General features: G+C 40.6%; 2 protein-coding genes across 2 annotated transcripts in view; both read right to left on the reverse strand.

Annotated features, from left to right (window-relative positions):
* Positions 1-13,782, reverse strand: part of RAD54B (RAD54 homolog B) — a 64,711-nt gene that overhangs the window by 39,842 nt on the left and 11,087 nt on the right. The gene's annotated exons all lie outside the window — the stretch shown is intronic.
* LOC125316997 (fibrinogen silencer binding protein) lies at positions 336-7,098 on the reverse strand. Its single transcript, XM_048286542.1, has 2 exons — positions 6,053-7,098; positions 336-1,814 (listed from the first exon to the last, which is right to left on the reverse strand). The coding sequence occupies exons 1-2, from the start codon at positions 6,421-6,423 to the stop codon at positions 1,289-1,291; spliced, it is 897 nt and encodes a 298-aa protein (XP_048142499.1). The 5' UTR covers positions 6,424-7,098; the 3' UTR covers positions 336-1,288.

The following is a 13,782-nucleotide window of genomic DNA, read 5'->3' on the forward strand; positions in this document are numbered from 1 at the left end:
TCCTTCCTATTGCTTTTGTTCATTCTGTTGTTGGGGCCCTCTGAGATGGGAGGCACTGGAGGAATTACATTTCCTTTGTTCTCTCTTTTTCCTTGATGCTGTCCTTCATTTCCTTTTCTTGCTGTAAAGGTTAGAGGAAGGGGAAAGCATTGTTACAGGGAATAAGGAGATGGAGGTCTAAGGCAGTTGTGGATCCATTCACAACAGGCAGGAGACTAAGAATTATGAAGAAATTAATCATCTGGGACTGATGATGACATATTTTTCTTCCAGTTATGAACGTTGATCATTACTACAGAGGAAACAGCTGCTACCAGGACAGACAGAAGAATCAATTTTGTTTTCATTTGGGGCTTTTTATTTGAAATGAATCGAAATATCAGAACAGCATCTATAAAAGGGACCCAGAATAACACAATCTTCTGTTGACTTCAAGTCACAAGTTACTTACATACAGAAACTGTTTTATTTCAGTAGCTTATAGTCATAGTGATATTGATCAAAGGCACCTGCAACTGTCTTGGTTGCACATGCACCGTAGTAATTATGCATGCAAATGAGCAAAGTAGATATTCATGTAGTTGATCACCAGTATAATTACTATAACTGAATACACAATCATGGTAACTGTACACACAAATTACACATGCATGCAGTTTTAAAAACCAAGTGTTGCATTCATTGTCTCTATTTTGATAACATCCTATGGAAACACTTCTCCACTGGAAACAATTAAAAAGTATTAACTTTTAAAAAGATGTACATTTAATTAACTGTCTACTGAACATTAAAAAAATATAACAATCCAGTAATTTTGTTTTCCAAGCTGACATATCAGCAAAATGTCACTACTGTCATAAGATTTTACAACTTGAGTAAAACATTTAAACATAGCCTCTTATTTCTCCTTCTTATATGCATTCTTTAACCTGCAACTGCATTAAGATATTAAAGGTGATTATTTGAAAAAATAATGCATATGATCAAAATTTTTAACAAGAGCTGAGCTAAATTTCCATTAGCTCATTACAACTCTAGAGATAAGTGGAAATATTTTTAAAGTTTGGATTTTTATCAATCTAAACACTTAAACGTACAGGATTTCATTATACTTTAGACCAGAAGAGTTGGTGCATTCAAACCCATACAAGGTATTTTTCTAAGGTACTTAAACAACATATGCTTTCATGTCTCAAGCCCAGATTTTGATCCATCCATATTAACATAAGAAACGATTTTGCATTTATTATTAAGTACTTCAAAGAATATGACGGAAGTAATAAAATATTTAGATATTGCTGTATTCTGGCAGATCACGGCGTAGTCGTATAGCCTTCAGCTTCTCTACTTTGATTTTTGTTCGCAATAGTTCTTCTTCCAGTTGCTGCTTTCTTTTCAAACCATCCCTTTTTTCTTGGACATAAAGACCAATTTTTCTTTGGTTTTCTAATATTATTTGATGCTCTTCTTTCAGCATTTGTAACATCTGTGGATCATAACCACACATTGGTCTAAAGCGTTCTCCAACCTCAAGCCTAAAAAACTCATCTCTTCTTGGTACAGGGGAAGGAGACATCATCACTCTCATATCAACTGAAGACACTGATGTTGAAGGAGACCTTTCCATAATATGCACCAGCTGGTGTTCTTCCTCTTGTTCTAAGTTCTCATTTTGCTGTGAGTCTATAATCAAAGAAGGAGGAGGTTTGACATCCTCTTCCGACTGCAAGTCCATCATGACTGTCGCAGGATGGTGATCCAACATTGCCTGTGGTGAACTGGTACCAGCAATTGTTTCTTTATCGATACTAGCACTAGAACACACAAAATCATATTTAAATAATCCATTAAAAACTATTTTAAAAGGCATAGCTGTAAGTAACCAAAGCTTCATTTGAATACTACTCTACTATCTACGCCTGGGACTCTATTTCATTATCTAAACACCACTTGTGCCTCTCTTTCTTTCCACCACACACACAGCCCTGTCTTACTCCGATTTTATTGCTCTAAAGGCAGTACACCCAACAGAGAACTCATCTGGTAGGCCCCTCTGACACTGAAGAAGCAAGAAGAGCTATCAGAGACAAATGAAAGTATAAAAAAAGCAGCAGCACCAAGTCATGCAAGTAACAGAGGACAGAGTTTATATAATATAAAAGGTGATTTTAAAGGGACATTAATTTAGATGGAGTAGACTATGGCAGAAACACTTCCATATCCCAAACTTATCAATCTCCCCCTGTTTTAATGTGCTCCCTGTTTCTGATTCACACACCCAAGTATTTGGGGTTTTTTTCAACGTAAAATAATCACTAAATAAAATTACACAAAGAGCCTTGGGAAAAGAAACCAGAGCCCAAAAGACAACCCTTGCCAGTAGATTTGGGAACCAAGCTAATCCTTGCTCCTTCTCTTTGAATCGTTGATCTTAGCATTTCTTCTGAAGCTTCAAGACACAGAAATGCTTCCATTAAGAACAGCCTGTAGTTCTGTACATTTCTTTTTGAAAGAACAACACCCACTTGACTCATTTGTCTTTCTGTAAATCCCTGAGTCAGCAGCATCTCAAATGATGATTTGACATTGCATTGGCTTTAATGATGATAATGGCTCAAGCTGTTCCTGACACTTGTCTACCATCAGTTGTGTTTGAAACCCTACGCTTCTGTACATCACTCCTGTATTCAGGTAATGCTTTTTTAAGCCAGATCAGCTTCTTGATCTATTACTGTACAGATCTACAAAGAATACTTGCAGCATGACTGGGAAGGCAGTATAGAGTTACATGGGAACAGGAATATATTAACTTAGGATTGACAGCCAAGTCAGTGCACCCTCATGGCTGGGACTGTCTAAAACAGAGGCTATAACTGGTAGTTGCAGACTCAAGACATTTCTGAACCCTTCAAAGACTACTGCTAGCAGTCAAAGGCAGCAAGTGGATCCATGATTAACCTAACATTCACAGACGCTCCCCAACTCTGAAGGGCTTGAGTCGCTGTCTTAAATTTGCGGGTGAGCAATGCAGTTTTTCTACACCTTAAAATGCCTTCAGAGCCCTACATGCCACACACTGAGAAACTACCTGATTATTAAAACACCGGACTGGTTAGTAAGAGATGTGGGTTCAAATTCCCAGAAGCAAAGAGAAATTTAATTTGTACATCCTGTTCTCATGTAAATGCACTAACTCCTTAATGAAAAGGTGGCATGATCATAATTTCTGGATGTCCCATGGTCTTCTAAACTCTTGGTTTAAAAGAAATAAGCAATCACAGTTGCAATTTCTGAAGGACCCTGACCTAGCCTGCCATCCATTAACATGAAAATGCATTTTCTATAATAAAAGCATGAAAGCTTCTCAATACTCAGTTGTAAAAATGCTCATCAGGGTCAGAGCAATATATTTTCCAAAAATAAAGCCTGTCAACCACACAAACTATTTAAACTAAAGATTCTTTTCAAAAAACCACCATCCATCTGAAGCAAGTATTGAAAACTGACCTTTCATTAATCCCCTGAAGAAAACACCAAAATAATCTTAGTTCTATTGACTGTTACCTGAGCTGCCTATGAAGTATCAATTATATCACCTTACTCACTTCTACCTCATGTGACAAAGCTTCACTTTTTCCTATATGCCTCTTTCTCACATTGTTTTAGTCCTCTCAGCATCAGAAGCATTATCCTGCACACAAATTTTCACTTGTTTTCCCCAGTGCTGAGTGCAATTCTGGGTTTCCCCCCTCTTCACAACCACAGCTTCTAATAAAGCTTCTCTCCTTCTCATTTGCTGGCTCCTGGCCAGCTTCTAGCCTGAGAAAAGTGGAAACAACCAGCAGGAGAAGCAGGTCATTCTGACAAAAGGAAATGGAGAGAGAGCAGAAAGAGAAAGTGAACGAGGTTAAATAGAAGAAAGATTTTGTCTAGCATAGACTAGAGCCTCCAAACAGTGAAAAAAAAAATCCATCTCAGTGTAATCCACACAGAACTAGAAAAATTAGCAGATCTCCAGGTAACTCTGATGAGGCTTGTTTTTTTTTTTTTCCTTAGTCAGCCTCTTAAGAGGAAAACAATTAGACAGCAAAGAGAGAAAGAAGGAATTGAGAAACAAAAGAGCTGCCTGTATGGTGGTTACGAATGTTGTTTCTGACAACTTGACTGAAAGAAAGACAAACAACAGTTACCACAATTGGGGCATGGTGTTTATAACCCTGCAGGCACCCATGATTCACCAGGTTTTGTTTAATCACAGCGAGCTAGAAATTGCTTAAAGGTGCGATTAACAATTTGGGCTCGTTATAAGCCGTATTTCCCTCCTCCAAAACCTAAGTCACATCCTGGTGAGTTAAAACCCAACACTGGGTTTATAAAGTTAGGGTAAAATGCAACTCAGAGAACTATCAAGTAATGATGTATTTGGGCAGGGGGAAAAAAAATCTTTTAAATTATATTCTTTTCCTTCAGCCCACAGTGTAGTGCCTGTTCCTAGGAACAACCATTTTGGGTAAGCAGTAAGCAAGTCAGTGCTCCTAGACCCATAAAAACCTGCAAAAAATGTTTAAATTACAGGAGACAAACTATGGAGATCATTAGCTCTTAATCATTCACTAAAAGTGTCAGTGCTTTTTATAAGCCAATCTACAAACTAAAGTTCTCACACTATTTTTTTCCCCTCCTTACAAAAGTTGGTATTCAAGACACTGCAACCTTTATTAGCGCAATTAAAAGCCTCATTTTGTTCCAGAGAATTCTTTGGAATGGTTCCTCCAGGGGCATTCACCAGGAGCAGCAGCACAGCCCAGTTGCTTTAGACTTCTTTACGCAAAGGACCCACAACAGAATATTTTTAGAGCATCTGGCATGTTGGGATTTAGACAATTGTTACCATTCAGTTCAACCAGTGGCACCATGAATCCAATTCAGCAAGTGTGCGCATGCCAGCTTTTCTTAGAGTGTTACGCTGCTGCACTCACTATCAGTATATCTGATTAAAATACGGAAAGTTCGCTTCCCATTAATCTGCTTGGGAAAATAAGGAAAATCAAAGCTTTCTCAAGGTTGCTGGGGAGTTATTTGACTTCCCTCCCCCACTCCCTAGCTTAGTTTTTGTATCTGGAGGAATCAAAACCTGACCCAGGCATTTTTTGATCCCTTGAGGACCAATACAGAACCAGCAGAGTGTTACAAGTCAGATATGAGGGGCATTAGCCAGCTGTGGGAGAAAGCCTGCACAGTGCCTGCCTGTATTATGTCTGGCTCAAATCTAGACAGTGTGTCTCACTTTACTGAGCAGTAAAAAAAAAAAGAAACCTTGCAAAAAAAAAAGAAAACTTCTAGTGCTGTACCTCTCAGTTTCTCTCTGTATTTAAACTACCTCACGTACAACACAGAACTGCTTGGAGTTTAGACTGCAATTAGCTTTGCTCCAGCTTCAGGGAACCACCGTCAATGCAAGAAAAGTATAATTTAAAAAAACATTTGCACTCACAAAGCCACTGCAGTGTGGAGAATCAATTTTTTTTCTTTAAAGGGTTGGGATTAGCTAAAACATAACATGCAAACACCAAAGTAAATGAGAGAAAAAAGGTGAATAACGTTTCTTAGCTCTGTGAACTAACTTTATTAAAAATCCTACATAAACTGGTAACAGTTCCATATGTTGCAAAATGACTGCAGTATTACCTTAAATGGAGGAGAATAGCCATCACTTTGCCAGTGTTTGAATAATCTGCCTATTAAAAGGTAGGGGAGGGGTAGAGGTTGGAGCTACTATTTCTCTTTGATTCTCTCTTAACCCTCACTTTCCAGAGTATGACAAAGACTCTGAAACAAGCTTTGAAAGAGCTGAAAAAAATTAATGCAATGCTAAGTCACCATAAAGCTTCTCATAAAACAAAAGCAGTATTATTTTTGTCATTGTTTCCCATTTGGGAATTTCTCTGATAAACACTTCCTTTAGGTGCCTGAGCACAAGCAAAAGCGTTACAAAGTAGCTAGGAGGCGCCATAATTTTCATTCAGTAACAAAATAAAAAGAATTGTCTCACCTTTGAACACCGCTCCTGTCTCTTAAACACACATTGGAAATCTGTGGAATCATCTCCACAACTTTCTTGGTTGGCTCGGAAATGCTGCTTTTACAATCTGAGTGAGTCTCCTTTTGCTGCAATAGCTCCTGTTTGGCATATTCTTTGAGCCTCTTGTACAGCGTGCGCAGGCCCTGTGCAGTACGAGGAGGGCGATCTACTCCGATGGCATTGTAGTTATCAGCTATGATATCCCAGCATTTGTTTTTTTCCACTATTACAGAATGCTTATTGGTATGTTCCTCGAGAATTTTAACATACGGCTTCACGAGTTTTAGCAAATCGAGCTTTTCAGATAAGGTAAAATTAGAAGATCTGGCCTTCCCAACCATTGTTATCTTTGAATTAAGGAAGCCGTTCCTGGAGCCACCATGCAGTCCCTAGCTCTGCTCAGCTCTTTTTCACAAACAGAAAAAGATCAGGCTTAACTAGGCTAGTCTCATTTAGGCCCACGCCTACAAGGGAGGGTTTATTAAAATTCCTTCAGCTTAAGCTGACGCAGGTTCAGGAAATCTGCTTAAGCCAAGCCTGACCTACATAAGGCTTCAGACTGAAGAAGGCGAGAAGAAACAAGCAAAATACACTTTTGTATGAAGAGACCAGACATACGCAGGATTTAAAAACATAAAGGTTTAAAGATTAGCACGTTACCCAGCTAAAAATTACCTAATTTAGCTGGAGTAACAAGCTCTGACACATCTCCCCAGCTCCCTCACACAATCTCAAACTGAAACCGTGCTGGAGATGATTTTACGTGTAACGACGTCTCCCCCAAAAAAGCAACAACTGCTTTGTGCGAGGCAGGGCGCGTTACGGGGAGCGGGAGGCGAGAGGCGGCGGCGCGTGTGGAGAGAGCCCCGGCAGAGCCCCCGGCGCCATTTGCATAGAGCTGGTCCTGCTGTCAGTCACTGCGGGGCGGCATCTCCCCCAGCCGGCTGGTTACGCTCGGACTTCGCCGCAAAGCTCGGCTTCTCCCGCACTTGGCAGCCGGCGACAGCCACCGGCACGGGGGCTTCTTAAAGAACCCGCTGAGCTCCCCAGCCGAGCTCCGGCACCGGCAGGAGCGGCGTGAACGCCTCGGTGCGAGCGGGCCCTGAGCGCCGCCACGCCGGCCCTGAGGGGGCTCCCGGGCGAACCCCGGCATCGCCCCTCGGCCGGGGGCTGCGAGGCGGCACCGCGAGGGCTGGGGCTGCCCGCAGTCGTGACAGATTTACCGAGTGCGTTACAGCGTGTGGATACTGGGGTTTTCATAATATCCTTTGATAGCAAACAACCAGCAAACAACCGACTTTTATTATATTTATCCAGGCGTTTTTTCAGGATTAAAAAAATCTGATTTTTATTAACAAGATGTGCCTCCATTTCTAATGTTTGCTCAACAACCTATCACCTTAAAGCAAACCTTCACATAAAAACGCGTGCAAGGCTTTAAATTTCTGTGGTCTAAACTAGAGCAACAAAACGGAGAAAGAGAAAAACCAGCAGATAGAAGGAAAGGTGTTCTCAAGTACAAAAAGCAAAAACTAAGTTTCAAAAATGACCTACTCCACTGAAAGGGTCCGGAGGGTGGGAAACAAACACCACTTTAGATAGTGGCAACAGCTTCCTAAGCTTAACATGTCCAGCCTTGAAAACAAGGGAGCCTAGAGCAGGGGGAAGGAAAGAGAAATAATTATAGCTTGAAATATCCTAAGGCTATGAAGATCTAGGTATAAACTTGTTTGCTGTAAGGGGAAAAAACGCAAAGCAGACACAAGCCGCATTCAAAACAAGAAATTCACACTAAACAAAGGGAGACTTTTAACTGCTAAGAATCAATTAGCATTTAGAACAACAAGCACTTTTGGAACCATTTCTAAGACTTGGCTCGTCAGTACCACCTAACAAAATTGTGACCAGTCCACTTCACTGACATTGCTTTCAAGCCAAGATTAAATAAAGCATTTTATAGTCTGAAGCCTATTACACTTGAATTTGAGAAACAAAATACTCTTGTGGTTAGAAGCACTGTACGAAAACCATTACTTATAAACACCTAATCCTTCCCTATTTCCCTTCACTTTGCACTTTACTAATATTAAGAATATAAAGCTGGTGGTTAGAGTTTTGGGGTTTTTATTTTATGTTCTTAGTTGTTCTTCAGTAACTGAAAAAAAAAACTGGATGTGCTTCACATAGTTTAGGCTCTGGCAGTATCAGCATTGAGGGGTCACAGGCAAGCCTACACTGTACTCTCCACTGCTGAAGCAGTTGTGCAGTGCCCACCCAGGCGCCTGACTTTTTAGTGACAAAAATAAGTCAGTGATTAAAGGCTCCTCCCCACAGACACAAAGAGCACAGATGAAGTGTCAGGCAGAGGTAACCCCAAGAACCCAAATGAAAGAAACCAAGCCCTCCAGTCCAGCTGCTCCCAGGCCCCGGGGGTGAAAGAGATACAGAGTCCACAGGAGAGGCTCTCTCTAGACCACCTTGCAGACTGAAGGAGGGGGTTACTGCCCACTAGGTATGGGACTCATTGTGAGATGCCAGAGAGAGTATTTTGGGATTGCAGAAGGCAGTACAAGATATTTAGAGGAAGAACTGATGGCAGGACAAGGAACAGTGAACCATGAAAGTGGTTTGGGAAAGAACAAGCATAGGAGGATACTGGGCAGGGGGAAAAGGGCTAAGAGGGGCCAGGTGCATGTAAACAGGTGGCTGCCCAGTATGGTTGTTCAGCCATGCCCTGGGCCTGATCACTGCAGATTGTCCTATCTGCTTGTTAAACTACATTTGTAACTGCTTTCCTGGGTGAGGGGAAATCTCCATTGGGTGTGACCACGTACAAAAACACAGATGTCAGCAACTGGAGTTGTACCACAGGTCACGGGCCTGGGCTGCTTGAGGCACCAGAAAGCAGAAGCCAGAGCCCAGGCACACTGCCTGGATACCTGTGTCAGTGTGTGACCTCTGGCAAACTCCAAGGCAGACTAGCCAGGCAGAAGGCTTGGGAGCTGAGCAACAATGAGTCTGGACCAGACACTGCAGAGACCAGAAGGTCTGAGATTTGGCTATTGGAGGGACACCAGGACACCTGGGGACAGGCCACTGGTCAGACCAGCTGCCAGAGAGACCCAGTGTGCGTTTGTGAGTCAGCTGGAAGACCAGGGGATCCAGGGACCAGTAACTGATCAGAGTAAGAATTTAAGACCACTTGCTGGAGGATCCATGTTGTATACATAAGCATTTGCCATAAACAAGCTTTTTTCACAGTCAGCTAGTGAATGGAAAGGCTGAGGCCATTGAAGCTGCTTGTGCTTGCGTGAGTGCTGAACTTTCTGATGTCTGGCTGTATATATAGTGTGCGAATGTGCCTCTTGAGAATACATCCTTGTGGTCCTGGCCACGAGGAGCTGCAGCAGTTTCCTCCTCTATAATGGGCTACCAGATGCAGCAACTCCTAATATTAGACTTACCTAGACTTGTATTACTCTATTATCTTCTTAGTGCTTAATGTTGCTAGAGAGACTAAGTTTCCACACTAATGTAATTATAGCAAAATAGTGTTATAAAGTTTTCTTTTGAGCAAGTGCCTGATGGAATGCCTGAATTACATGTTGTTCTGCATGAGTGTAAAATAACCCTTGTAAAAAACGAAGCTGGCTACCTACTAAGATTTTTTTTCTTCCCTTTTTTTTTTTTTCCCTTTTTAAAACAGCTCTGCTCATCAGCCTAAGGTCATATCAGTACTTGGATGAGAAATCAGAGAATGTGAAAAGCTTGGATATTAATGATACATACAGACATCTTTGAGCTAAAACAATAGGTGTAGCTCCAAGACAATTACAAAAATCAAAAATGTTGCCACAATCCACCCTTCATTCTACACCTTCCACCAACACTTACAGTTACGCAACACAGTGCACAGCCAGTTCAGCAAGATGATCTAGGTACAGAATAATCTATTATTTTGCAAGCAATAATTTAATATTAATTTAATAATTGGTTTAAGTCAACATAAATGTGGCACATTGTCAAAACAGTAATTTCTACCTCCCCCCAACTGTGTCATGTTCCTGCCCCTTCACTGTGTTGATATGAACACTCACAAATCTGGATGACTCATACTAATCATTTTTTTTCTGAGCTGGGTTAGTTTTAATGACCAGCAGTTCCCTAATCCAGTATGCCATAGGACAAATAACTCACAAAAAAAAATATATTGAGAAAGCTTCTTCAGACTCTATCTGGATCATTGTAGGGTGAACTGCAAACCGTATTCCTAGAGACTTGTATTACCACAACTGAGGGGACAGCAAACCACAGGTAGCAGGAAAGAAATTCTGGTCACCACTGAAGAAAATAAACATGCATCACTTCACTGCCTTCTATACCTCCTGTTTTTGCTGTGAAAAAGTCTAGAATTAATACCAGAAAATTATACAAACAGTGCATCCCAGAGAACTATTGAGATGAATGAATCACAGCTATAATACAGTCAGGAATTAAAGTAGCCAAATCACTATGAATTGCTGAAAAAGCTCAATGGCCACAAGCTTTACAAGTGATAGGTTTGTATCACAGCCACTGACTGCATCAAGTGGCCCATGTAAATTTAGGCACATTATAAGACAGAATACCCTGAAGTGGAGAATGACTTAAATCACAGGAGCTTTTTGGAGGGAGAGGGAGGATCCTTTGTCACACAGGACTGAGGAAGAATCTCTCCATGACAGACTTAAAAATAAGGTACATGAGACAAAGGAAAAAAGACAGCTGAGAGAACTGAGGATGCCCTAAGAAAGAATGTGTCTGGAAAGATACAGTCTGGAACAGAGAGCAAACATGAATGTTGAAAGGAATGACACCAGCATAAGTGATTCAGGCTGGGATCTTCTAGTGCAAAAAATATCAAGTCAACAGATTGCTAAACCCTGTGAAGGTGCTCTGCCCACAAAGTGGTAGCCCCAGGATAAGTCTGAAGGACTTCTGTTCTTATTTAGTAATACGCAAGCAAATCAGCTCTGCAGAGACCTGGGGTTAGCATTTACAATCACCTAGGAGCCTGAAAATCCTCAAGAACAAGAGGATGATTGCAAGATTTGAATCAAACCTAAAATGGAACCCTGGTACCCGTGTGCTTAGAAAAAAATGTAGAAAGATTCAGCAGCTAGGATGGGGTATGTTACACACCACTGAATATAGTGGGCTATTATGGCAGTAGAAACATTTGGCAAGTATCAAGGCAGTTGCTCACTCTTGCAAATGACTTTGGCAGCTGCATAAGATGAGAGTGTCTATAGGTAGTAAGGGCTGCAAAACTTCCATTAGCTCATCATATAGTCCTCTACTGACATGACAGCAAGACAGTGCCAAGTCACTCGATCTGCCTGTCTTTAAGAGCATGCTTGAGCAAAGGGTGGGTGAGAAAACTTTCAACTCCAAAGGTTTCTCATAGGGACAGTTGTTTCATGGGAGATCTCTAAAGCTAAGGGGTGCAGGCATTATTCTCTAAGGAGGGGGTTGAAGAAGTTTTGTGAACCAAAAGTCATAATACAACTCCACCTGGAATTTACAGTGCTTAAATACATTCACACCAGACCCTTTAGAAATAATACTTTTAGGCCATTCATGTTTCAAATGGCTTTCTCATGTCACTTGATTTTTTTTTCTCATCTTCATCAGCACTTTCACCATCAGTTTTATACTTTATTGTTCTTATCTTTGCTGTACCTGGATCTCTCAGGCCACTCCTTTCCTTTCTCCTGCACAATTATTCCTAAACCTCTGTCCTGCATTGGAGGTGAGACAAATAAGGGAAAATTTTACCTCTTCTTTTTCCTGCATCTGTTTTTGTGATCAGCTTCTAGCATGTATTAACTTCCAACCCCTAACAGTTCTTGCAACTGCTGCAAGCACACGAATGCACAGAAGTTAACAATGCAATAATTACCTTTACACAACTCTCTTTAAACTAGCCTGAATTACATCCAGCCTGCTCCAGAGCTCTTATCAGATAAAATTCCAAGCATAAAAGATAAATACAATTCTGTCCCCTCTGCTGATACAAGGCATTCTCCCAACATCTAGCCCACTGAAATGGGGAATATATGAGTTAGCCAATTAAAATGCCCCCCATGCCAAATTTTAAAGAATTTATCTTTATCTCAGTGTGACATTCCAAGACCCACACATTCAGATCAGTAACCATCCTTCAAACTAAGTTTGGCTTAAAGCTACAGGACTCTAAATTATAATACTATGTGACTGTACAGCTCCATGAATTAGCTCTTCACTTTATAAGTCGTGTCCTTAAAAACAGAAAAGTAAGAGCCCCATTCTTTACAAATTAAGAACTGTGTCCATTCCTAATGCATGCTTATACCTCTCTGATCCTCTTTTCCAACGAGATTTTTGATGACTAATCAGAAGCAGCTGAGAAATACAGAAAGGTTTGAAAGTCTGATTTTCTCAGGATATTTTCCCTAAATTCTCACATCTTCACTAGCAAGATAACCCCTAGGAAAAGAATTAGTGTAACAGAAGCCAAGTTTCTGCAGTTCCCCTGTTTTGTTCATAGAGAGATTAAAATTTTGGAGATTATGCTTTTACATACTATCCTGAAAATACTACCCTGTGCATTATTCCCTGCATTTGACAGAGGAACAGCTTTCTCCATTCTTCTGATCTTGCTCAGCAGATATTTTGAAGCCAGTGAGATAACCATCTTATCACTATCTTGTTGGCTCAAGGAAAGTCATATTGTGACAAAGCTTCTGTTCCAGGGAAAACTTAAGGCCCAAAGCCAAAAGCTGGGACTGCACTCTAGTTAGGCTGGCATGGCAACAAAGGGGATCTAAACAATGAGCACAGCCACAGAAAGATTTGACAAGTAGCTTTGAAGGCATCCAGGCCTAGTTTGTCATAATACTCATGCTAGCTCAAAATAACCTCCCAGTTCCCTTCACTAAGGCATTTCTTATCCCTCCACCTGATAGCTGTGTTCCCTCTTCTTCCCTTAAGCCCACCTTCATAGCTATTGGAGACAAGAGAGCTGGGAATATACACATACACCAACCCTAAACAATCCAAACTAGGACTTTCCAAAGGATGGGAGAAAGGAAAATAAAAACACACATGAGAAAACGTGAATAGCCGTGTATTTCTCTTTAGCCCATCTTACATTCACATAGCCTGATAACAGATTTTGAAAATTAAAAAAAAAAAAAGGAAGAAGAAACCGCTCCCCCCAGAATGAATGAGGGAACAGAAAGAATTATTACTGATAAACCTGAATCCTTTAAGATAGTCTCTATGCAGAGTATTTTCCAAGTTCCTTATTTTTAAAGTTACAGTATTAGCTAATTTCTTTTTCTGTATATTGCAGACTATATTCTGTGTGTTTCATGCAACTCTAGGAGCTAAATTGTAATAAATATATTGGGATAGTAAGTTCATTTCCCAACACATCCCCTGCCAGCCCTTGGAAAGGGGTGTTTGCTTTATATCTGCAGTTTCAAAAGTAGATCTCTCTTTCTGCACGAGTGTTTAAGCCTTTCTGCTTGTTTACAAATTTTAATTTTCAATAACTTAATAACTTCAAAAGAAAATGCATGAAAGATTATCATCTGTACATGGAGCACAGCTTTCTTCAATAACGGATATATCACTACTCAAAAGTAAAGAACCTGACAATTTGTATTTTTCATTGT

Source organism: Corvus hawaiiensis, chromosome 26 (assembly GCF_020740725.1).
Source record: "Corvus hawaiiensis isolate bCorHaw1 chromosome 26, bCorHaw1.pri.cur, whole genome shotgun sequence".
Classification (NCBI taxonomy): domain Eukaryota; kingdom Metazoa; phylum Chordata; class Aves; order Passeriformes; family Corvidae; genus Corvus; species Corvus hawaiiensis.